The 27,597-nt window shown below is 30.2% G+C and overlaps 1 protein-coding gene across 12 annotated transcripts in view; it reads left to right on the top strand.

Moving 5' to 3' along the window:
• The window catches only part of RIMS1 (regulating synaptic membrane exocytosis 1), a 184,337-nt gene that overhangs the window by 24,900 nt on the left and 131,840 nt on the right, over positions 1 to 27,597 (top strand). For all 12 annotated transcript variants that reach the window (XM_023523461.1, XM_023523453.1, XM_023523460.1 and 9 more), the window contains exons 2-10: positions 10,495 to 10,562; positions 11,540 to 11,650; positions 13,239 to 13,338; positions 17,247 to 17,370; positions 21,369 to 21,415; positions 23,472 to 23,584; positions 25,529 to 25,659; positions 26,232 to 26,403; positions 26,532 to 26,685. In XM_023523461.1, coding sequence (XP_023379229.1) covers positions 10,495 to 10,562; positions 11,540 to 11,650; positions 13,239 to 13,338; positions 17,247 to 17,370; positions 21,369 to 21,415; positions 23,472 to 23,584; positions 25,529 to 25,659; positions 26,232 to 26,403; positions 26,532 to 26,685 — 1,020 coding nt within the window. The remainder of the gene's footprint in view (positions 1 to 10,494; positions 10,563 to 11,539; positions 11,651 to 13,238; positions 13,339 to 17,246; positions 17,371 to 21,368; positions 21,416 to 23,471; positions 23,585 to 25,528; positions 25,660 to 26,231; positions 26,404 to 26,531; positions 26,686 to 27,597) is intronic.

The following is a 27,597-nucleotide window of genomic DNA, read 5'->3' as shown; positions in this document are numbered from 1 at the left end:
TGTCTTCTTTCAATGTTTTTATCCCTTTCAACAGTAAAAATAGCAAAATAGACAGACTGGAGTAATATAGAGTTTCTCACTTGAAAAATGAATATTTAGCCATTAGAATACAGTTGCAACAATTATTTAAATCCAAGTTCTTTAAAATATATTCGAAACATGGATAGTAAGCATTTTATACCTAAGAGTAAATACCGCTTACAGTTTTACAAATAAAAAATGAGATTGAGTTTAGGAAATACTATTGACTGTTTTTTTAATTTTAAAAATGTAGATAAACCTTTAATTTGATTTAAAATAAAATATACATGTCTTTATATTTTGGGAAAGGTTAAGGTAAACTATAATTTTTTCTTAATGTTGAAACTGTTATAATCACTGTAATAATTTAATGTTTTTTGTGGGTCTATCCATTTGTCCAGATCATTCTAGCTGGTCAATAAGGCATTTTAGCTAATATTTGTGTTGGTTTATATGGAAATCACATGCAATATATGATCTTATATTGTTAAGATCATTGGAATTATTCTATAAATCTAAAATGTGTTCATATTTATTGGGAGAAATTACTTAAAGATATTGACTATTTATAAGTAATATCACTCTATCTTAATAAGGAAAGGTATGGTATAGATTTATCAGTTTTCATTAGAGAACACATAAGAAAAATTATTCTTAACATTATTGAAATAACATTTAGTTTTATCTTTTTCACAAATCATTCAAGGAATTAATTCAAATTTCAGTTTTAATGACACTGAAAATTTTAGATGTTGATGCTAACAATATTCAATTATAATTTTTTCACCAAATACCTGTAAATTTCACAATTTAAATCAGTTACATAATCAAACCCCTAAAAAAGAAAGGTTCATTAACTTTACTCTTATTTAAGAGACATTAATTTTGGTTACATATCTTTAGAAGACAATTCAACCACTCTTTGTGTAGGACATTATACAAAGAGTAGTTAACTCTGTAGTTCCCATTTTAACATTCACCAAATATCAAAAAATAGAACATTCAAATGAAGAAAATAAGAATTAATATTTATAGTGCATTGGATCCTTTAATATACTGTAAATCTTAAACAGTATTTGATAAACAATTATGACATGTTTCTGGTTTTTGTTGCATTGATGAATAGTGATTTAATTTTGGAATTATAAAAATTTAGATTTGAATCTCTCATTCTGGATAGCTGAGTTTTCCGATATACCAAATATTTGCCAGCCAGCTTGTTGCTATTGATGATATTCATTTATATTACTTTAATTAAAATCTTTCTCATTAGAATGTACATTACTCTACCTTTTTTTGTTTTAAACTAGGAAGGCTGAAAAGGGGATTTCATCCAACTTTCATAAAAGTTTCTGTTCCATAAAGTCATTTTTTAAGTTGTTCCTTAATGACTGTTGTTTTAACATCAATATTATGTTGCCTATTAGTACAGTTATATTCACAGAAGCTACTCACAGTGTTAAGGTTAGGTAGGCCCTTAACCAGTTTGATTTGTTTTTTGTTTGTTTGTTTTCTTTTGTTTAATTTCCCTGTGCTCTTTCTTGTGGATTCTTATTGTCGATGTGCTTGTCTGTACCAGCCCTTTTGCTGTTTAGCTGTGTGCATCTTTATTGGTCCTGTGTGGTTGAGTAATGGAGAAACTCTTATGAATGTGGCTGCAAAATTATGAATGAAGGCCTACTGAATTTTTGAAAGAATAAATTCTAGGAGCTCACATTTTTAATATTGTATTTTTCTAGATGAGAAGCCTTTTTTATTTGCTTTCCATTCTTTGACAAAATTTCCAAATAGGCTAAGATAATTTTCTGTTTACTGAATTCTACTGTTTATGCTATGGATAAGCCAATACCTGCACATCTGTTGCATTTTTAAGTTGTTTTCCATTGCATCAAAGGTATTTTGAGATTGATAGATGGAAAAATCTATATTTTGATGAAAACGATTGCAATAAATATATTAAATTATATTTTGTGCATACTCATTTAATTTTATTTTAATCCCCACTTTAAAGTTTACCTTAATACCAAAAGTGACTTAAGGTAGATACCAAATGTAAAAACATAGCCATTTGAAATAAGGTAAAAATGTGTAGAAAAGATTGGTGAGGAAGAATGAAGATAGAAAATTAGGTTGCAGATTTGACTGTAAACATTCTAACACATTGCTTTGAAAAAAGTTTTGTCAGTTATGAAATTTACAGCTTCCATTACAATAAAAACAAACCAGTGGTTTAAGTACACACTAATTTTTCCTGGTACTGACACCAGAGAGTTTTTTGAGATCGTCAACAGCAGTAGCATTGTCCATATAATATGTGTAACATCATCACCATGATCCAAATAGTGATATGTTGAAGGACAATATATAAAAGGAATTGTGGAAGCAATAAGGGGAAAGGGACTATATCGAAATAGATTGGAGTCTAGGTACGTGATTGTTTGATGGTCTGGATTAATTCAGAGTTAGATTTTAGAGTATCTAAATTCATTTACTGCATATCTCTAAGAGCTCTGTAGATATTGCTTTAAGATAGACATTTCAAAAATATTGAAGGACATTGTATTCAAAAACCGAAGTGTGCTTGGGATAGTTTAGTACAGCTAGGTAATCGTGGAGTCATTGATTTGATTAATTATCCAGGTATGCTAGCCATGGGATTGCCTTGCTTCCTGAATAGGCGGCCATCCCACTCTTCTCAAGAGAGCACCTGTGAAAAAGCCAAGAAACCGTGTTGAGCACTTTAGGTCTAGGCCAGTGAGACTTCTTGATTTTTTAAAGGAACAGTTTTTGTTAACAAAAATTTAATCTAAGATGAAGATATTTTAAAATTATTATAATGGAAAAGTACTAATTAATCCAAACCTTAACTCTTTAGGAACTCTGGAAGAGAATTCCAGTCTTAAAGTCATTAGGTTAATCTTTGACCACCCTTAGTCTGCTTTGCAATAAGAAGTATATGTGCTATATATATGCATTTATGAATGTTATTTTCTCCCTCTATTTCCTTTTGTAATTTCTCTTTCTTGAATTATATCTTCTATCATATGGAGTTGGAGCACAGTTGGAAGGACATGGTTTTTACAGCTTGACCACTTTTGCACTGTGACAGAGTTGGGCCAGTGGTGACCTTGCAGTATTTTGCAATCTAGTTTCTGATGGCCATAATTTTGAAGGTTTATGAATATGGATACTTAGCATTTTCTCTAGAACAATGTGGAGACATAAAATGTTCTCCAGATTTCTATCTCTAGTGATTTCCCACAGACAGTCAAGGAATGTCCAATTAAAAAAAAAAAAAAAGACTTTCAATATGTCTATAAGCTATTTGTTTGTGTAGCCAAAATAAAAACAAAGACAAAAAAAAAATAAAACAAAAAAGAAAAGAAAAATGACATTTACAGTTATTTGCTTCAATGGAGCTCTGGTTTTAAAATATTTGTTTATATACCAAAAATGTTTGCTAGAATAAATTCATTTTCCTCTTTTTTGTAGTTTAATCATATATTTTTAAATTATAAACAGTACCAATCCCTCATAAGTACTTTCATTTTGTTCTGATATCCTTAAATTCATCTTTATGATCTGACTATCATTCTTATTTATATCATTAAAACTATGGTAACATATCGATCTCCACATTTTTCATTTCCATGTCTTTGGATGTAGTGGCAGGTAGGACTTGATTTGACATTCAGAATTATTATTGCAAAGTAATGTCATTTTGCTAGTTCTACCTGGGTGTGAGGTCTGGATAAAGACTAACATTTTCCTTTATCGAAGATATTTACATCTAGCGTACTTTCTTACGTAATATCTGCTGTGAACTAGCCCAGCACAACAATTTCTTAAACCTATGGTTAACATCCAGTCCCCAAATAATGAAAACAAATAAACCCTGATTTTTTCCACAGGGTTTCCTGGCTGGTTATTCCGAGGCTTTGCACGTGACAACCTGTTCTCCCACGTGACTGGAATACTCAGTGTCAATGTGGAAGCCTGGTCAGTTGGAAAGTTGCAGTAAAATATTTCCCTCCTGTGTGCAGCACTTCCCAAATTCTTATTTATGAAGAGTCATTGTGTTGGAAGAAAGAAAAAAATTTCCCTAAGATTGTTCATTCTGTGATTTGATCTTCAGGGTACTTTACTATTCTGTATTTAGATTCTGGGGAAGAAATTTCTCAGTCATTAGGCCACAAACCATATTTACACATGAAATTTATTCCTCTCTAAACTATTACATGTGGAGATCTTTTTGTACTATTATCAATGATCTTAGACTTTTCTTCAGATACATTTTTGTTGTCATTTAATACAGATAAAATACAGCTGGACTTAGACTTTTCTTCAGATACATTTTTGTTGTCATTTAATACAGATAAAATACAGCTGGACTGAAGACCATAAATACTCTTATTTTATTATTCTAAGGCACAAAAGGGGTGTGTGTGTGTGTGTGTGTGTGTGTGTGTGTGTGTGTGTGTGTGTGTGTGCACGATTTGTTGTTGTTTAGAACTTTCAGGAACTTTCATTTATTAACTTCTGAGGCCTGTAGCATCAGGTCAGTGCAGAGGTAAGGAGCAAAGATGTAATTGAGCATCATGGTGTTTTGGGAGTGTTTCTGAACTCTAAAGCTTCATGTAGTATCAAAAATATAAATTTATATAACTTTCAAAATAGGAAAAATTAAACTGATGACTAATGTTTACCAAATAAAATAGCTTTTTATGTTATTTAGCCTATTTAAAGTAAATCCACAAACTTTTCTGTGCTCTCCTAAAGCCCCATCATCCAAGGTGACCTAATTAGATATTTAAATTCATAGTTGTTTTTTTAAGACTGTCAATCTTGTTATTATTTAGATTGTTTTGTTAGGAATATGAACTAAAAAAAGAAATCTTAGGAAGTTGAGAAGCTTATAACACATTGGAATATAAATGTTAAAATGTATTTCATAACTAATGTCTGTACCAAACAATTTTTAAAGTATAATACAAGCTGGTTTCAAAGAAACATTTTTAGGGATATCTTGAGTCATTAGGAAAAATATATATATAGGAATATAAAATAGCCTACTTGTTTCATGATTTGGAGAAATTCAGTCTCAAATATTTAGTTTATGTACCACATGTATTTTGTTCTCTCACATAAAAATATCATATAAAGAAGAAATGACAAAAAGCTTATTTTTAGGTTAAGGATACATTGCGCCAGCTGATCAAATTAATTACTTCACAGTTAGATATTTTTGGTTAGGAGTTAATCTGCGTACATTTTAGTGTGTACATTACTTAACCATAAAAGTAACCATACTCTTAATCCCTTAGCCTCCCATTGGCTTTGTGGAAATTAACAGAAAGATTTGTTACTGTTTCTATGTGTGACAGCCCTTTTTCTCATCCTTCAACAGTTGAAATTAAGGAAATATTTATTCTGAGCACTTGAGCATCTGGTTTATATCAGACCAGTTAATAATTTTTATAAACAAAGTGGCTAAGATTTTTGTAAGCCCACTTCAAAGCATAATTTGCAGAAACTACTGATTTTTACCTATATATTTGTTATGATAGCTATTCAATTGTAAATCAGATCTTGAACACCATGATTTAATATTTCTAATCTTAATTATGTAATTATGCAAGAAAATTTATTTCTAAAGCCCTTTATATAATTTACAAAGCTGACATATCTCATTTTATCCTCATGAAACATTTGAGAGAAAATGGCATTATCTCCATTTTACAGAAGATGATAAGGTTTATAGAAGCAAAGGACTATTATCAAGATAACGCATCTAATAAGGCAGAGTTAGGTTTAGAATCACAAGTCTCCAACTTCTGGTACAATGCTCTTTCCTACACAGTAGCTGTTTTATATGTTTTATAAAAAACAGCTTAATTATAAATATCAGATAAGATATAATATTCTTAGAGAAATTAAAATATAGTGTGGTTCTCTGATTATTCAAGATTTCAAATATGTAAACTGGGGGGGGGTAAAAATTATCTCTTAATTTTTACATGGCGTTAGAATTGACAGGAATGCTTATCAGCATTATTATTGGAAATACTCTTTAGTATGTATTTTATACTGTAATGACAACTCATTTCTGTGGTGCTTTATAGTTTATAAAGCAATTTCACGTACATTACCACATCCTGCCTGTGAAAAAAACAATGGAATGCTATAGGAGTTATTACCTCCAAGGCTGAGGGCTTACCTGAATGACGGCACTCGGTGTTCAGCCAGAAGTGTTGATGCTGAGTTCCATCTAACTGCTTTGTAGAACTGTTTGGTGGTAAAGTTGGCATTCTAAAAAATTAGCTCTCAACTTCACCAGAGAAGTGCCACCTCTACCAAATATGTTAAAGAAATTTTCCTTTTGTAGATCAACTACTTAGCCACCTTTCCTGTGCCCTGGAATTATAAAACACAGTGATGGCATCACAGGCCCTCAAGCAAATATTTAATCTCTCTCTAGAGGTAGTTCAACTTTGGAGGTTCTATTGAGTATAAATAATTTCTGAATACAAACATCTTTGACACCTAATTAACTTAATAAATAATAGTTGATGCATTTACTTGAACCATCACATTTATATACCAGAGAGAGAGAGGGCAAGTGATATTGTTGATTCTATGATAGAAGCAGAGCACATTGTAAACAAAGGAGAATTTTGAAATTGAAATTCTAACATGCATTTAGAGAACTGACACTCAAATGGATCCCTAAGGGCTGGAAATAACATAATTCTTCCAAAGAATGACACTTGGAGTGTCTGTATCCTGGGCCCAAATCAGAAATTGGAATTTAAGTTATAGAATTACTGAAGAGATTCTTGCTAAAGACCAATGGTTTGGAGATGCCTTTAGCCCTGCCTCCATCCTTGTACTCAAGGGACACAAATCTCTTACCTAATTATGGAGCATTTACCATCAGATTGTGAAATGAACATTGTTGTGGATTTGGAATGAAATCACCAAAAAGTATTTGAAGACCAGTATATCTACTATACTAGGAACTTAGACTGATGATAATTCATTCATGATTTTGCATCAGTACTCATAGTAGTATTTATGTATAGGCCTTAATTCACAGATTATATGATTAATGATTAAATTTAACAAGTATGTCTCCCATTTTATTTTAATACCTAAGAAGTAAGTCTTATCAAATAATATTACTTATCTCTGACTGCTAATTTAATTTAAGCGAAATTAGGCCTTCTAGGACTTTGCCGCATAACAAATTATTGCCTGTTTATTCCAAAGGTAGCCCCGCTATTATATATAATTTATATATAATTTAGTGGTGGGAGTGGACACACTTACCTTTTGTAGACATAAAATTATCTGAAATAGACTTCTAAAATATGAGGAAACTATTTCAAAGTGGTATTTTTATTATATTAATCAGAGGTTAAGATTTTATCTCAATTCTTAGATTTTGGATTTTATGAAAATATGTCCTTGTAAAATATTAAAATGAATTAAAATGTATAAGTATTTTTATCACATTATCACCAAAGCATTTTTTATTAATTCCTGTTGGCTGACCATGGTACTCAGTGTTAAAAATAGCCTACCTTGTCTCAAAACTTCATTCTTAGAATGGAGTTGGTTTTTGTGTACACACTGCATACATTCAATAAAGATATTTTTGCCCAGTATTTTAATTTGTCTATATACTGTGCTATAATAAAGTAGATTATTTAATTTTATTTAGTGCCATCACAGGATTGCTGTAGAAGGTAAACAAAAATAAAAGAGGAAAACATTTTAACAGGTATAAGAAATCTCTGTGAGGGACGATTCTGCTGATTTTTGGTCTGTGAATTTTATAAATTTTTTTGAATGACAACATATTTTATAGGAAGAATAGTGTATTTTTTTGAGATGACAAGTAGCACAGTTATGAATGTATATTTGGAATTGTGTGGAGTTACTGCGAGTCAATCTTGTAATCAGTTTGAGTCCCATCTTTAATCACCATTCATTATAATGTTGTTAAAAATATGGTGTGTATTTCTCTTGGCGATAAAGAAAATGTCCAAATTTTCAAATATTTCAAGGTTTTGGTGAGATAAGCTTTCCTATACTACTTTGCATATTAGATAAACATTCCACTTGGTCAAGTGTAACTGTAATGTAAGTTGTTAAATAAATATGTAATGTATGAAATTAGTTATGGTTTTCTCGTTACAGATATCATATACTCATACACACTCAATTGTGCATCTATGCTATTCAGAATGTGTTTTTGTTCAATTTACTTTGATTTGTCTTATTAGAATCAATTGTGCTTTGACATACATCATAGAATATAGAATTTTAAATCATGGAGATGCATATTTATGCATTGGTACATATTCTAATCATAATTACCTGGGTTTAGGAAAAGCTAGTTGTCTTTACAGAAGGCTCACATGTCATTTGACTGACTTTTATTTGTGCAGTGTAAGTTATGTGATGATGTGTTAAGTTTAACTTATTTTGTTCACAGAGGATAGGATGAAAGTCTGTTTTTAATATCTTCACAAAAATAATGTTTAAAATTATAACACTTCATTGAATTTGTTTATTTATGAACTTGAGCCATTTCTGTAGATTCGAACATCTGATATAGTTCCTGGATCTAAATTAGTGATAATAGTAAATTTTTTCTTTATAGTTATATTGAATATTAGAACCAAAATTCTTTTGTATTAATTCCATAAGCAAATACCATGAATTTATCATTTTGTAGCCATGCCACTTGAAATCAATATCTTTAATCACCTATTAGAAAAATAATCAAGGAAAGCGTTTTATATTAATCAAATAGTAGAATCTGAATATTTTAGGAGGAAGTTTGTTTAGCATTGCTTATTCCATTAATAGAGAGTTATGACTTATAAAGACAAATTAGAGTACTTTAAAAGTCAATAATATCTCTATGGTTTAGTAATTGCATGGAAAAAAAGATAAATATAGTTTAAAACTACATATTTAGATTTTAGAATTTATTTTTTTGTCTTTAAGCACAGATATAATATTTTAATGAGAGACAATGAAATTAGAGATAAGAAAAATGGTTTCTTTCAAGAAGAATGATATAATACTAAAGACACAGAAGCTTTAAAAATAAGCATATGAAGTTTGCAAACATTGAAAATAAAAGAGAAAAAATCTTTTTAACAAAATGCCTTATATTCCATTAACTGAGGTGGTCTAGTAGAAAATTAAAAATCTATAACCATTGGCACCAGGTCATGTATTCTTTTTAAAGTATATGATTTTGAGAAGATATGGACTCCATATGTAGTTAATTTTAAAAGAATATAGTTTCTGCTAATACAGTGTCTAATATTCACCCCTTCATAGCATATGCTGCTGTTATCTACAGGACTTTTGAAAAACATTTTTGTATTTATTGTAATGTGTATAACATTCTCCATCAACTTTTCTATGATATATAAAAGAGGAACAGCCACTAAGAAATTGAAGTGTATGGATTTTTTTTGTGTGCGTGCCTGTATATTTTAAACTTTTCTCTTATATTTCTTTTATAGTACCTATAGCTGTCCTGTTTGTCATCTACATAAAAAGTCTTTTCTTTTGACCTTTACAGATATCAGCCAAATATTTTCCCATTAGTCAGCTAGGCATCTTACTCTTAGCTGGCAAGTTTTACTCACTCTTAAATTTTTCTTTTTCCAGATCCATGTGGAGAAAATTTTTCATTGACTTAATCTCATATATAAAATGTAAAAGGTCATTTTTACACATGGGTTGCCCACGATGTCCTTTCTTCCTATGCAAATACTGAAAGCACTGCTGCTTTCCATCAATTATTTTTTCTTTTTTCTCAGCATTTCTTTAGCATTATATTTTTAAGCCAAAAAATAAAACTCAAAGGTTCATAAATTCATATTTGCAAAGTTAGGTTTTTAAAAATCTTTTTTTATAGCTTTAGTAAAATTGTGATTCATATGTACTCCTTTGCTAAAAGTTATTCTTTATATTTAATTAACACCATGCCCTAAACCTGTACGTCCTGTTTTTCAGCTGATGAGGGAAGAGGATAGAGGCCAGAGAATAATTTTGAAAGATATGGTATCATTCAAAAGAGTAGAAAGGGAGACACTAAGTTTTAGTACTTAGCTCAGTTCAGTGAATAAAATTTTAGGCACAAAGCATACCAGGCTGTGCTTTGATATGGATAGTCATTCGAGGGGAAGTAGGGTGGATTAACACAGTACTTTCTGTACTGTTTATGTGTGTTTCTAGCCTGATTTATGAGAGCAAAAGGAAGATCCTCAGTACTATGTGGTGCATTGTTAACATAACATTTATTCCAATGTATCATTCTGGGATTACACACATATAATGTTCACAATCCCTTTTACTTTATCGATTGAAGAAGTCGTACTTAAAGTGATTAAAGCATTCTCCACTTTGAAGCATTACACTGTTCATTTTTTTCCTATTCTGCAGGTGACTTGGATTATTACTGGTTGGATCCTGCCACGTGGCATAGCCGGGAAACATCACCGATTAGTTCGGTAAGCTTCCCGAGAAGGGAGAGTTTGGAGTTTAGGAATAATGTGTGCTGTTCATTGTCTTTTGTCTGATATGTGATGGATAGTAATCATATTCTGTTCCATTATTTATTTTATTAGAGCAAATATTGATTTTATTTAAGGCAACAGTTTTGAATAAAAAAGTTATCACTGAATAATTACAATCGATTTAAATTAAGTAAAAAGCAATTATTAAATAATGACTATATGAAATGAGATATTATTTGGTTAATGATATCAACATTAACTCAAAATGCAGAGTCAGTTTTCTTTAAGCATATATATTTTTAAATTTAAGTTAATTTAATTTCAGAACTATTTTTAGAGATGTACTTAGTTGCTGAATACTTTTAGAACCACATATATGCAATGGGATATCACTCAGCCATAAGAAAAAACAAAATACTGCCATTTGTGACAACGTGGGTGGATCTTGAGATAATCATGTTAAGTGAAATAAGTTAGAAAAACTTGAGAACCATATGATTTCACTCATTTGGGATGTAAAACTGAAAGCAACAAATGAACAAGACAAACAAAAACTCCTAGACACAGACAGCAGTTTAGTGGTTATCAAAAGGAAATGGAGGAGGAGGGGCAGTAGAAAAGGGGAAAGGGGATCAAATATATGGTGTTGGAAGGAGATTTGACTTTGGGTGGTGCAATATACAGTTGATGTATTATCGAATTGTTCAATTAAACCTATATGATTTTAATAAACAATATCAACCCAATAAACTTAATAAAAAAGAACTACTTAGTATAATAAGTGTATGATATAAATAAACTGTATCTATAAATGAAAATTATTTTAAGCCAAGGATAAAGCCCACCAGTATCAAAATTTTCCTCTAGAGTGTCTTTTAACTGAGGAAATCACATCATGGTACAACCAGTGCTTACGTGTCTATAGGAAGGAAAACAACTTATCTTCTTTAATTTTATTCATGTTTTAATAGCATCCTGTAACGTGGCAACCATCTAAAGAGGGGGACCGATTAATTGGACGTGTTATTCTTAACAAGAGAACAACTATGCCCAAAGACTCAGGTGCATTACTGGGTCTGAAAGTAAGTGTTCTGGTTTGAAATATTTCTTAAAGAGTGAATTACACTATGGACTGGGCTTAGCAAAGTTTCTGACAATGATTTTTAAATATCTTCATCTTTCCCAAATAAAGTCCTTCTAGTGAATATATCTTGTGAATATATTGCTGTCTTATGGTAGATTTAGTATTTTTATCTAGGTTAATATTTTAAAACCATTTTATTATATGGCATGTAGATATATTAGGAAACTGCAATAAAATACAGGAAAACTAAATAATTCTCTGAATATAAAGTTCAAGGACCATTCTTACATTGAAAAAGTTTTAATGGACAGTGATAAAGCTAGATAATGTGGACTACATAATTTTATATCTTGACAAGCAACATAAAACATCATTAAAGATATTGTTTCCTCATGCAACAGAATTTATAGTAATACCAAAAAAGTAAAATGTGTCTTTTAAAAATAATAATTGACTTCTAACAGATATAATTAAAACTAATAAATTATAAAAGATTATATTTTAGTGTAGGAAAGAATAGATATACATTTTGTTTTATTATGCATGCACATATGTATGTATGTTAAATCACATAGTTTTATTTGCTTTCAGAAACTTAGGGAAACATTCAAAAATGTGACATCAAAATTACTTACCAAGAGGTTATATTACAACTGTGTGATAGTTTGACCTCTTCAAAATCATTGACTGCTAATCCAAGTGAATTTCTTTCCACTTAATGTATTTAATGGTATCACTTTATTATTACCATTATTTCTTTTGCTTCAAAATAATTCTGAATACCTCCAGTCATGGGCATGTCGATGAGAATTGTGGATCAACCTCAACCTTTGAGAATATCACTCCCACTTTTAAGTATACATATGTACCTCCTGCATTGGAAAAAATAAACTTAGAAACTTTCAGATATATTTAATTTTAGTTACAATGGAAAAGCCAGATGAAAGTGTTAAATATTCTGTAATATAACTCAGACTTTAAGCATTAGATTGGAACACATATATTTCAGATTAGGAGGTCATTCAGATGGTCAGTAGCAGAGCTGAACTTAGGCTCATACTCTTTAACCATGGTAAATTGCTTTCCAAAAGTGGCCTGTTCTTGATTCGAATTCCTAGTCTTTATGTCTTAGACCTACATTCTAAAAATATACAAAAGAGATCAAGATCTGATGTGACAATGGGGCATTACCTACATATAGAAATATAATTCAAATGGTGGACATGGATTGAGAGGATAAAGAACAATGAACCCTAATGTAACCAGTGTCAAACACTTATTGCTTGATGGTAAGTTGGGAAGGTCTGACTCTTGTCTTCTATAGGTATGCATTATTTATGGTGCCCTTGCATTGTTAGGTCAATATAAGTAATCAGTACATAAGCTTCCTTAGGATATGTGGTCATCTCAAATGTAATGAGATGTTTTCTTTTTAAAACAATACTGTCAATTCCTTTAATCAAAACTTTTCATCACTTCATTAATGTCCCTACAATAAGTACATCATACAAGACTGTATGATTAATTCCTAATAAACTTATGTTTCAATATGAGTCTTGGGAACTTATAAATTTATAATTATTCAGGTTGTTGGTGGAAAAATGACTGACTTAGGACGCCTTGGTGCCTTCATCACCAAAGTAAAGAAGGGTAGCCTTGCAGATGTAGTTGGACACTTAAGAGCAGGTAAAGTTTCTTTTTTAACATTTAAACAATATGTACTCTATGCATGAGTTGGTAGTTTTCAATTTTAGGTAAGTTATATATAAGTCAAGTAAATAACTGATTTTAATGCACGAATAAAGATTTTTTTTCCTAACATGGATACTTACCATTTGCAACTAGGTAACTATGCATCAGTAGAAACTTAGAGAGAGTAAGGGTAGGAATCCTTTTTATTTATATAAAAATAAATAGATGCAAAATGCTGAAGAATTACTCTTTTTTTGTAGATGATTTCATATTGTTGCTACAAAAATATAAACAATTTAGCCTTATGGGGAAAAAAACACTGCGTAATACTTTAGTTAATATTTAAGCTATAATAATTACTAAAATTTTTCATAGTGGTCACAAAATACTTATTTAATAGTAGCAGTGTTTTTAATAAAATATAATCCCAATCACATTTCTTACACAGATTATATAATAAAATATTTTTGAATTTAAATGTGACATTATACTCATGCAAATGTGCTACTTTTTGGTAGTTAAAGATTTATATTATGTTGCTTTGTAACCTTAATATGACATAATAAAATAATTAAATCTACCATATTCGGTAGCAACACTGTAAAATCTATTTTTGGCAAATTGTTTACTTTTCGTTTTAGTTAAAATCATAATATATTTTTACTGCTTAATTTAGAGTTTAGTAGAAATCTTAGAGTGTCTGCTTATGCATTTGCCAGACAATTATAAACATATATAAAAAAAAGAGTAGGCGGAACTGTAAAATTAAGGATTAATAATGCACTGCACATAGAGAGCTATTCTTAGTTTTTATATCTTAAGATTGTAATTGTTGAGACCTTTAGAAAAATATTCTGTTAGACGTTTTTGTTGTAATTGATTATCAGAATATCAGTTCAAAATCATTTAAGTTTTTTTTTTTGATAAGAACATGATATGCAGGTGTCGTATAGGGAGAAAATCCAAATAAGAGACTTTTCTTTATTTACTATATGTACAGCTTTGAAGATGTGCAGAGGTAGCAATGCACTATTTTTTCTTATCAGGAACTAGTTATGATTCAGTATCTAATGCAGTAAGGAGTGACTGTGTTAGTAAACTGAGTCTTTGCTTGTTTAATGACTCAAAGTCTTAGAAAGTATATCTCATTGACTACTCCAATGTAAGATAACTTTACAAAAATCTGAATTTGCAAATAAGATTATAAACATAATGCTTTTTTGATTTTGTCTTTGTGCTTTAATAGACGATTACTTAAGAAATATCAGTGAAAGGTTTTTTTATATACTATATCACTTAATGATTATTTTTATCTAACACCCTTATGTGCTTAAAGCTTAAGAAACTAAAATGTTAAAAGCTCAATTTAAGTAAATATGAAACATTCTAGTATGCTTGTACTTTCACCTGAAGCAATCGATGTATTTGAAAAAAGTATTTTAATGAATTAGATCATATATTCTGCTTGACTTACATTATATTTTAGGAACTATTTTTTCTTCTATTTGCATATAAAACTACAGTGCTATGTTTTTTATTAGCATGACCTTTGTTCAACATTTGTGATTTTGCTTTAATCTTGGCCATAGCTTTCTCTGCTGCAAATTCTCCTTAAGTCTATGCACTGTACCACTGCTTCTTATAATCATCAAAAATTCCAACTGGACAGTGACACTCTCCTTATTAAGACCCTTCAGTGTCTCCCAGTCATCATCTGCCCAAGACAAGCTCTGTACCTTAATCCTCTACTAACAATTCCAGCCCCTTCTATTACTATTCACTCTACCCTCCAGCCCTGGTGGTCTACCTGTAGATCCCTGGAAAACTGTTTCAACCTACAAGGACCTGGTCAGTGCCTGTAGACTACCTGGTTGTTTTTCTGCTCTTGTGCTCTGCCTGTTGAAGTCTTTTCCATCCTTCAAAACTCATCTAAAGTTGTCTTACTTCTAAAGAGTTGCCCAATATCTTACCTGGAGCAGTAACTAATAAATACCTCCCTGGCACTACCTGGCTCTGCTTCTGTTCCTCAAATGAATTCCTGTTATTGCATATAACATTTTATAAAAGATAATCATTTCTATATTTCTTCCCCACAAAATTTAAGGACAGATAAAGTCTCTTTTTCATCTTTGTATCATAATCTACATCCCTGCCTGAAGACATTATTCACATACAAGTAAATTTTGTTAAAGAGACCTCCTGGTTTAGGAGGCACTTTTTTTGTAAGTAAGTACACGTATTAAGTTAATTTGATATTAAAGTTATACTTCCAGGTTGTTGTCTATAAAGAGAAGAATTTTATAATTCAGAGCTTTTGCAAAATGTTGATTGCAACACATTACTGGGTAGTATAATTGGTTTTCATCCATCACCTTAAAAAAAGTGAAATAAGAACATAATAGAATAGAAAATATCAGGGTAAGTATTGTTTCAGAAAATATATTTGTGTACATACACATATACATGTATACAGTCACATGATGCAAACTTTCTTGGTCGGAAATATTTAAAAGACTCCTTATATATTTTAAATTTATGATTATTTTATTTCTTTTTATAGTAAAATATATTTGTTGCCTGTTTGATAAACATTGCTAGGGAAGTTCTTAGGTCAAACTATTAGTAGTCATTTAACTATTGGTAATATCCATCGTTTATGTGTGCTTTTCAAATATATACTTTTTACTTTTGAATAAGCAAACATTTGGGGGAGAAAGAGTGACTTTAAAATAGTCCTATTAAAGCAAAATTTTATTGTTAAAAAAACTAGCTAAAAACTAAAATATTTTATGTTTATGGTTAGTTGTAAAACGTATAGTGATGATATTGATTCATTAGTTCATCAAATATTTGCTTAGCTACTAAAATGTTATAGACACTGAGAACAAGAAAATAAGCAGAAACAAAAAATTAAGATACTTCAAAATATCATCGAGGCTGGGATATTTCAGCTGAGCCTGCCATTGTGTATTGAAAGGTACTGGACAGAGAACCATTTGGGATCTAAAACTACACTAAATATTTTTATGAAAATAAATAATATTTCCCAAATGATCTATGGTGAAAACTCTAGTTAAAATAACAATAAGCTGTTAACTCATGTATTGTAACATTCTATTATATACTCTCCTTGATTAATCAGAATATTTAATAAACTAATAAGTACTATTAATTTTTTATTAAAAATATTTTCTAATTTTATTTTAAGGCTCACAATATATATTATGTATAGAATGTGTATGTTATGAACATCTGGAAGTGGGTTAACTGTCATGCAACAGTTTTACATCTGCTTGCTTTGTAACTTTGCCATAGCTACCTGCGTTACCCTATGGGTATGACTTCAAGTCCTTTCATGCATTTTTATTCTGTTGTGCATCTGATGAAGACAATGAATCATGACTTATAATTGGAAAATTCATGCTAAAAAATGTCAGTTGCAATTTCTACCAAAATAAAGCAGGATTTATGCAGAGTTTAATAAGAATCTTTCACATTTAGAGGCGCCTACATTTATTATATGGAGGGCATGCTGCTAATTATTATTTTTTAATGTTTCCAAATAAGCTGTGCTAATTCCATCCCATAGCATGAGATTATTTTTATGTTATTTCTGGTATATTTCAAAAGATAAAGGTAGTTTTGTATTGTACTGTTTCCAGTGACCAGTAGTACTCATTGGGGAAAGAAAAAGGAAAAAAAAAAAAAAAGAAGAAGAAGAAAAAAGTGTTTAGAAGAATCATTTAGCTGACATTATATGGCAATCAATTTTCTTATGCGAGTGGAGCTTAGACAATTAAACTATTTGTATATGTTTTGCATTTCTTTGTAAACAAGAGAAAAGATAATAAAAATAAACAGAATATATAAGGTAAAAAAATACCCTTTTTTTTAAATTCAAGGGGATGAAGTTCTAGAATGGAATGGTAAACCCCTGCCGGGAGCTACAAATGAAGAAGTTTACAACATTATTTTAGAATCAAAATCAGAACCTCAAGTTGAAATTATTGTTTCAAGGCCTATTGGGTAAGGCTAAAAAAACTTACTTCTTAAGTTTAGTAAATTACATGTATTAGCAGGGTTTTAAAAAGAAGTTTATACATTCATACAGTACATGTTAACATGAATAGTTTTTTTCTTCAATTATGGGCATACATTTTAGATTTTCAAATTTTCTTAATTTTTTAAACCTGAATACTGAATTTTCTTCATTACATTTTAGAAGCTCCACAATTTAACTTGTAGTATCAAAAACTATTGATATGCATTTTCATAAATAAAATATAAAGTAAAAATATTTTCTTTTAATGGTAGAACTATTTATTTTTAGTAATTCTAATTTAATGAGTAGTATTTCCTTAAAAGGAGTCACTAACACACTCATCTTCTTGTGATATTCAACATACTAATGATTTCACATGTCTACATGAACTTTTTATTTTTCTACTAAGAATAGAATTTTTTTTTATATTTTTAGCTGTCGGTGGTTCCAACTTTTATTTAAAAAATCAAGCAAGTGTGCAATATTTTAACATTATAATTGGTCAAAATAATTGATATATTTTTAAAACTTCCATTTTCTTCATAATTTAATTATCTACAGCCAATGGGATATTTTCTGTATCTGTGCGTAGAGTTCCCCATATTGTTAGCTTTTTTTGACAAACCCGCAAAGTCTATAATATTCATTTTGCGAGTCTGTAATTTTTTACAAGGCATTTTGAACTGTCTGCTATAATTGGCTTAATGTTTGAACATATCCTTTGGAAATAATTTCCTTTTTCCCCCTATTCTCTAAAACACTGAACCGTTAATTAAAGATTTTTTTATCTTGAAAAATTATTAACCTTAAATTTTTGTTGTCCTCATGAATATATGTCAATGCAAAACATACAAGGAAATATAATTATTCTAATTCTCAAAAGACTGAAAATGTCTGATCATATATTCCAAACAATATTAATATATACAAAACTAAAATAAAGGCAAATTTATAACCAGTTTTAAGTGGTGATTAAGAACAAACATTGAAGACACTTGCAAAAGTATTGTAAAGTCCCATGCACATTTTTTAAAAATAGCAACACTATATAATTTATGCTAGTTTTATATAACATGTGTTTTAGTGCTGAGGTATATATGAGGCTGGAAAAGAGGTAAGTAATTGGAAAGCGAATCAAAAGTATTAAAAATAAAATTTAAAATCAAGCATTGTGCACATTGCCAAATACTTTCAGATATGTAGTGGTTTAAAAGTAATCAGCTAAAATAATGTCATGATGACATTAAAAAGCTAACAGACAGTTAAAGTGGACTGGAATAACATTTTTTATTACTTTTACTTTTCTATAGAAATAATTTAAAATGTAATAATCTGCATAGCCAAACCCTGAACCCTCATGTATTATGGAATTTAAAAGAATATGGAATGCAAAGATTATATTTAAATGAAAACGAAATCCGGCATCAATTTTCTAGCTAATGGAGGAATTATTAGAATCCTGGAAGAATAATTCTAGCTATATTTAATAACTGTGTTAACTGTAGTCTTGTAATTTAAAGCAGAAAGCAAATATTTATTCATAGTTCCATGACATAGGAATTCCAAGAATCGTTCCAAATATAACTTACATGCACATTGATCAACATGGTCTAGCCACTATGGAAAACAGTATGGAGATTCCTCAAAAAATTAAAAGTAGAACTACTGTATGACCAGCATTTTCACTTCTGAAGAAATCCAAAACACTAATTTGAAAACATATATGTACCCCTATGTTTATTGCAGCATTATTTGCAATAGCCAAAATATTGAAGCAACCTAGGTGTCTATCAATAGATAAATAGATAAAGAAGTAGTAGTATAGATACACAATGGAATATTACTCAGCCATAAAAAATAATGAAATCTTACCATTCGTGACAACATGAATGAACCTAGAGGATATTATGCTGAGTGAAATAAGTCAGAGAATGGCAAATACTGTATGATTTCACTTATATGTGGAATCTAAAAAACAAAATAAATAAACTGATAGATACAGAGAACAAATTGATGGTCACCAAATGGGAAGGAGATTGGGGGGATGGGTAAAAAAGGTGAAAGGGATTAAGAAATACAAATTGCCAGTTATGAAAATAGTCATTGAGATGTATGCAAAGTGCAGCATAGGGAATATAGTCAATTATATTTTAATAACTGTATGTGTATCTAATGGGTACTAGACCTACCAGGATAATCACTTCATAAAGTATATAAAAGTCTAATCACTATGTTGTACGCCTGAAACTAATATATAATATTGTATGTCAAGTGTAATTGAGAAAATATTTTTAAAAAGCAGATGTAAAATGGTAAAGAAAAAAAAAGCACAACTGTGGTCTAAGAGACATCAGTCATCTAGAGGTATGACCATTTTTTGCTAGCGTACAATATTCTTGATTTTTATGCTGATAATTGTTATAAGAACTATTCTGCTACCCCACTTGTGTGTGGAACTAATTAAGAAGGCTTGTGTAAACATAGGTGAAAATTTATGCTTGAAAATATTACTGAAGGAATTAACAAATTCCATACATCAGTTAAAAATTTTTTTACAACTTTTTCACAATTTTTTCACAAACACTAAAATCCAAAGCTTGTACCTTGTTTTGGAAATCCAAACTCAAACTGTTATAATTGACTTTGAGGTTGATTTTCAAAGAAGTTGTACTACTTAAAAAATTGTTTCTGGATTTTTAAAGATTTACTTTTACTTGCCTCTAAATTTAGAAGAAGGTAGCAGAAGATAAATAGGTGGTCTTGTATTTTAGGTATTGCAAATTATTCTCTTAATTATTAGACAAAATATTTATACACATTATTATACAAAAATATGTAATAACATGTATTTATAAAATAAATAATGCAGGATGGATTGTCATTTGTAAGAAGTGTAAATTGTAGGTGGTTATGAGAATTACTTTGCACAAAAATTGTGAAAATGAGAGACAGGAAAATAATCAAACAGAAAAGTTGTTTCCGTTCCCCCCAAAAGTGCAAAAAAATCAAATTGAGGTTAAATAACAAGGTAAGTGGTTAGAAATTCTTAAATAATATTCTAACAATTCAGTTGGTACTAGGTTACTCCAGTCTGCTCTAATGTCATGTTAATACTTAGAATATTGTTAATCTCCTTAAGTTAATACTAAATATCTTTGGAAAACCAGAGGTAAAGCAGTTCTGTATAGCACAATTCTTAAACCAAGCGGGTTCAGGGTTCCTAAGGTCACAGTGGATAATGGATTAAGCTGAGATTATATTAAATATTCATTCAGAGTAATTTGTGAGTGTGACAGGAACGGGTGTTCTCACAAGTCACTTTCTAATCATACAGTAAATGACCATATATTTAGCTAACTTCAGTATAGAGATATGAATCTCTATATAGGGTTATATATGTGTATATAAATTATATATTCACATATATAAAGTAGTTTGGCTTTTTTGTTGCAGGCTTGTGCCATTTTAATTTTTAAAAGCAATTCATCTCTTTTATTTTATTAACTTTGCCCATGATGTTCACCATATTATTTTATTCTCAAGAGAGTTTCCATCCCTTTCATTCAGTAAACTCTTTCAGATGTGTTTGTAAAGCATATTACCAATTTGTAAAATATGTGTCATTTTGATTTTCTAGAATTGAAGTAAAATATTACCTTTAACATTTTTTATTTCCAAAACCTGCTGTTTTGGTAGTAAAAATATTGTGGTAATTTTAGCCACAATATTAGTCTGATTGTTGTCATATTAAAGTGTTTTGCTATTAAATATATGAAAACTTATTTTTACTGCAATTTTTATTTTTGTGTGGTGTTTGACATTCATGCACATTAGTAATTGCCTGAATAGTAACTCCTGTCCATTTCCACACCTGTAAAGACCCAAACGGATTTTTCACACCATCAAAGTAAAATGTGGCTGTGGTGGCCTCAGGCGGGGTAGTTTAGCTAATGGAATTTTCACCATACCCTGTTTCTTTTAGTGACATTCCACGGATTCCTGAGAGCTCCCATCCTCCTCTGGAGTCCAGTGAGTATATAAGATTTTCTCATTGGTATGATATATATGGAATGAAACTGAAGAATAAATATTTTCCATTTTCTTTACTTATTTGATATAAATCAATTGGTGTTACTATACTAAAGTTATCTCCAGTGATAGTAGAAATTGGCAACCATGACAGTCATTGGAAACTCATCAAGAAATTCTACTTTAAGATTTTTCCTTTTCCACTTTTGTGTGTGTGTGTGTGTGTGTGTGTGTGTGTGTGTGTGTGTGTATGTGGCTATACAAAAATCTTTCCTGTCAATACCCTTCTGCATCATAACAGTTAGGGCTCTCCCAGAGCTCAATTATTCTACTAGTAATAGTTCTATTTGCTGTACATTAAAATTTATTGTGGTACTGGATTATTTGGTTTGATTGACAATTAGCTCATTCTCATGAACAGTCTAATGAAGGAAGCAGTCATACTAACAAATAATTTGAATACAGTCCAGCAATATCTGATATGATCATGGAAGTGAGTGAGTGGAGTAGAGATAAAGTCTAGTAGGTATAAGTTAGGTCAAGAACAGTGAGGCTAGAGTGTTGAATCATGTACATGGACATTAAAGAACTCCAGATGAGAGAAGATGACAGTGTGTGCAATAAAGTATGGACACGTAATGAAGTTTTCAATGAGAATGTGTCAGTGATATTTACTTTGCCATTAAATTAGTAATACTTGGGTTTGAGCACCAAATTTAATACTTTGCATTAAATTAGTAATACTTGGGTTTGAGCACCAAATATTATTATGTAACCCAGCTTACAGAAATATAAAACACATGATTTAAGAGGTAAACAAGTGATAGTGGTTATAAAGAGGTAGAAAATATATGGGCGGGGTAAACAAGGAACCAGAGATTAGGTTATTATATCAAATGCATACCATCATGTTGTACATACCTGCTACAGAGGAGCCCAGGTTTGGTTCTGAGCTTTCTGAAAACCAATAGACAGAGGGAAATGGAACCAATTGCATAATTTATAGTGTCGATACTATTTAAGAATAAACTGCTATAATATTAAAAACAAACTGATTATTAGAAATAACAGAGTACTGAGACTCAACAGCCTACTTGTACTAAGATCAAAGAAAAAATTGATCCTAAGGATACTTGATAGAAGAGGCATAGGAACAAAGAATTGTATAGCACTGTTTCTTATAGATAAAAGTCTTTGGAGGGCACAGAATGATGCTATATGGCTTAATTTAAACTTAATTTACATGTATAGAAAAAAATGTGTGGATAACATATCCTCCATAAATAGTTTTGACAATAAAGCTGTTTTGAGTGGCTGTGGGTTCAAGGTTCTACTTGCTGGGGTAATAGCATTATGCAGACATTCTATACTACTGATTGTGTCAGGTTATACTTTAACTGTGATCTGGAAAGAGAGAATTTTCATTTGAAAAAGATGGGAGAAGAGCCTCACTGAGTGTCTGAGTGGAGAGCCAGTCTCTTCCACATAAAGGAGAAGCAAGTCACTTGTGGTGAATCACTAGAGACAGCTTTCTCAGACATTCAAGAGATTCATTTGTAAGATCTAAACTTAGATATATGGTAAATCTTATTTTAAAATAGTGATGAATTCCAAGTTTAGATATACTCGTAAGTTATGTTATATATGCATTCATTTTAATTTCAATAAAGGTAGTTCATAAGAGATGATCCTTTAGCCAATATAATTAATATAACTGGTACCATCTTATCACTAAAATTGTGGAGCCTCTCACCTATATGTGAGGTTATGCAAGGGCCTAAACTCCAGAAATGTAGAAAATCAATACTTACAAATTGAAGCAAAAAAATACGATACATTTTAAATACCTTTCAAGTAGGCGATTAATCAAAGAAGAAAACATAAGTTTCTATTGCTCTCCAGTTAAAAGTAGGTTCTGCTGTTATTGATGATATTTAATTATGGTTTTATACAAATAACAGATGAATTTAACATTTTATTAAAAATATATATATATTTCCCACACATATGTTACAAATGTTAGAAAAATTACCTGAATTTGTTTTTCTTCTTTTAGGTTCAAGTTCCTTTGAATCTCAAAAGATGGAAAGGCCTTCCATTTCTGTTATTTCTCCAACAAGTCCTGGAGCTCTAAAAGATGCCCCACAAGTCTTACCAGGACAACTTTCTGTATGTATTTTTTGTACATGTTAAAGACCATTAGTATTTACTCACTGTTCTGAGCCTATCTTTAAAAAGTGTGGCTTTTTTTGAGGCTTATGATTATTTATAGTCATTTAACACCTAATCTACTTTATCAATTTTTCGTGTCTTTACTAGATTATTCCTTTGTTCATGTATTTATTTAGAAATATTTATTGAGCGTCTACAATGTACCAGTTGTTCTGAACGTTAAATGATAAATGATAACACAAGTAAATAAGATATTTATTATATTCTGTGTGTTATATAAAAGTTTCTGAGGTAAGTTGTTGGTTAGACATAATAAACTTAGAAAGTCATATTCTATTTACTCAACAACTTTATGAGCCTGGAACTTGAAATATTTAAATTTAGACTATTTAAATTTAATATTTAGCATTAATATTTAATCATTAAATATTTAATATTTAATAAAATTTATTATTAAATTAAAAGTTAATCCTCTTAACTTCTTAAGACTTTTGGTGAAACTCTTCATGCTGATATCACTCTGAAAAAGCTAGTTTTCTTCACTGTTGCCTTACCTATGATCTGGGAATACTAGAGGAAAGGAACTATGGCTAACTATTATGAAAAGCCACATCTATGTAGATGATGGTAGAATACTGGACATTTGTATAACTAACTAAGAGATAATCTTGCTTCCAATTATTCTATAAATACTAGTTGATCTTTTGCTTTGTTAATAAGTAGATTTCTATGGTCTCTTTTTGCTGCTCTTTCCTTGGTTTTAATTAAACAAAGATGATAACCCTAAACTTGCTGTTATTTTTAAAACCTTTCTTGGTTTTAACATCTGTTTTTAGTAGATTGAATATCTTTGTAGAGTCTTTTGTGTTTATCTGCCCTGCCATCTTTTTTTTCCATTGTGTGTATTTTAAGAAGGATAAAAAGCCATTTTGGTTTTATGAAAACACATCTGTTGGATTAATTGAGAACCGAGAAATGGATTCCTACAGATCTAGGTTTGAATCCTTAATTTGTTCCTTCCTGTGAAAGACCACTCCCATGGTAAATTAGCTTATGCGCTCATAATGACTCTTAAATGTTCTGATGTATGTCCATTAAGCATCTTATGCTCATAGTTCTTATTTAACCATGAAACCAAAACCGACTTCTAAATTTTAAAAATATTAAAGTTAACGTTATTCTCTGCCGACACAAAAACTGTATTGACTCCTAAAGTTCTACTTCTTGGGAGTCTAACAATAGTTTTTCAGTGTGTCATTTTCTCTATTTTTTCTTTTTTTACTCAAACTGTCATGAAATCTTTGTAGAAAATATTATTTTATTTAGCCTTCACTTAGTTTGAAGGCATCATTTGTGTATTGCACCTTCCTTTGTTCTTTTCCCCTTTTCTCATGAAAATTAACCCATAGTAGGTTAATTATAAAAATTAAATGTGAAAAAACAGGAAATAGCAGTACCTGGTGTAAAATAGGTCCACAGTAAATGTGTTTTCTGATCTCTTCCAAATCACTTGTATATACTGTTCCTGACATCAAATCTCATTTATTTCACCTACATATGATGCTGCAAAACACATTTAGCCACACTGTAATCATTAAACACTTATAATCTCCAAATACTGCATTTATCATTTAAAAATGATAATATCCCCCCCACTTCTCTTCTTTTTTTATAAAATTTTTATCATTAGTTTATTTTTATAACGTGATCTAAGAGGATAAAATATTGCAGGCCTATCAGTTACAACTCATGTTTAAAATGCATGAAAAGTCCAGTTCTAAATGGTTATACTTTCAAATGGGTATTCTTTTCAGAAATAATATTATCTATAATTCGGTTGTATTGAAATTTTTTTCTTTCTTCAAAAATAATTTGAGTGTTTTTGGGGTAAAATTACACCTCGTTATTTTTACAAATAATTCCTTTCTTCATTGCTCTTAGGTGAAACTATGGTACGATAAAGTGGGACACCAGCTGATTGTAAATGTTCTGCAAGCAACAGATCTGCCTTCTAGAGTGGATGGGCGTCCCAGGAACCCCTATGTAAAAATGTATTTTCTTCCAGATCGAAGGTAGTGGATAATTTTAGAAAAAATACGCAAAAATCATTACTAATATAAAAAGTGGAATTTCCTCCCCTGGGATATAGTTTTACTTATTTTGTAAAACTTTATTGAGGGTAAATTGATATACCAAAATTTATACATGTTTAATGTAAACATTTTGATGAGTGTGGACATATGTATAAACCTGTGATATAGTTTTAAAATATACTAGAGAATTCTCTGTGGGAGAATAAACTACATTATATTTCTGGGAAAAAAACTCTCAAACCTTGTATTTTTTTAAAATAATCTGGCCAAGTGCTAAAATCTTTATTACCTTAATTATATACCTATTAGTCTTTGATAGCTATACATTATTTAGAATATACCTTTGTATATGTGCACCTATAATTAACTAATGCTTACATTGTAGTTAAAATTAGAATAGTATTAAACTCTACAGTCTTTTAGACTTTTATATTAAAAGATATGAATTTAAAATAGTAAAACTTCCAATAGCAGTATTACGTGTAACTACAGTAGAGGGCAGCATATACTTGTTTCTGCTTTTTCATTTACAAAACATATTTATTTTTCAGTGATAAAAGTAAAAGGAGGACCAAAACAGTAAAGAAAGTACTAGAACCAAAATGGAATCAGACTTTTGTCTATTCACATGTACATCGTAGAGATTTTAGAGAACGAATGTTAGAAATAACTGTGTGGGATCAACCAAGAGTACAAGAAGAAGAAAGTGAATTTCTTGGAGAGGTGATGTATATTGTAAAGATTTGGGTCAAATGCTTATTGAAATTTTTGGGATATGGATTAATTATGACTTATTTTTACATTATGTTTTGGTAAATATGCTTGATTTAATTTGAGAACTGCCCTTTCAGATCCTAATAGAATTGGAGACAGCACTTTTAGATGATGAACCACATTGGTATAAACTTCAGACACATGATGAATCTTCACTACCTCTGCCTCAGCCATCACCTTTCATGCCCAGGCGACACATTCATGGAGAAAGCTCTAGCAAAAAACTACAAAGTAGGTTAAAGGTCCTTTTAGTTACCAGAATTATGTTGTAGTGATCTAGGGAGAGATTAACATTTAAAATATTTTTTAAATGTTTATTGGAGATCAAAATATTAGAAAATTATCCAATTATGTAAAGATACCTGGCAAATCTATTTTCCACATCTCCCAATGAAAGTAGTATATATAGAGGAGTACAGTAATTCCGGAGCATGAAAGTTTAGAAATGCTGAAATGTAATTCTTTGCTCAGTACTGAATCAGTTGTCGATTGGTGAACTGGTAGAGTAATTTCTGTCATTATTGGTGGTTTGCTACTTACATGTAGCAACATCTTAATAACTTTATAGTTCCTGTGTATTTTTAGTATTAGTAGTCATAATTTTTTTTTTAAAAAGTGTTGTGAAATATGTTTGTTGTTATTTGTCCGGTGATTGAGACAAACAGTATTTTCTGTACATATTCATTAAATTTTGATTTATGACTAAATCTCTCATTGAATAAGTGAAGCTTAGAAGCTTCCCTTTGGTAATCTAGAACCAATTGTTTTCTTTATATAATTAAATATTTTATGGTAGTGCTCTCTGATCAAGCATTTCCTCATAATTAATGTTTAATGCAGTATAATGGCTAATTTTGAAGGCTGAACATAAATGTTTTATAAAGGGCCTTGGTGTCCTTACAATAATATGAGCTCAGTAGAGCTCTAGCCAAGAAAGTCTCTTTGAACCTTTCCACTCAGCCCCGATCCTTGCTGAACTGCAGAGAAGGGCACTTAACTGGGTAGAAAACAGTGTATACACTTTGCTATAAGCATTTAGTATAATGCTTGAACTAAAGAATAATTTAAAAAGTCAAAATCTTATTCTATGAAGTCTCCTTCCTTCGATATGTCTTTCTTTATTTTAAGTAGGAAATACTGAGA

Source organism: Pteropus vampyrus, unplaced genomic scaffold (assembly GCF_000151845.1).
Source record: "Pteropus vampyrus isolate Shadow unplaced genomic scaffold, Pvam_2.0 Scaffold393, whole genome shotgun sequence".
In the NCBI taxonomy this organism is placed as follows: domain Eukaryota; kingdom Metazoa; phylum Chordata; class Mammalia; order Chiroptera; family Pteropodidae; genus Pteropus; species Pteropus vampyrus.
This window is presented reverse-complemented; position numbering and strand designations above follow the sequence as displayed.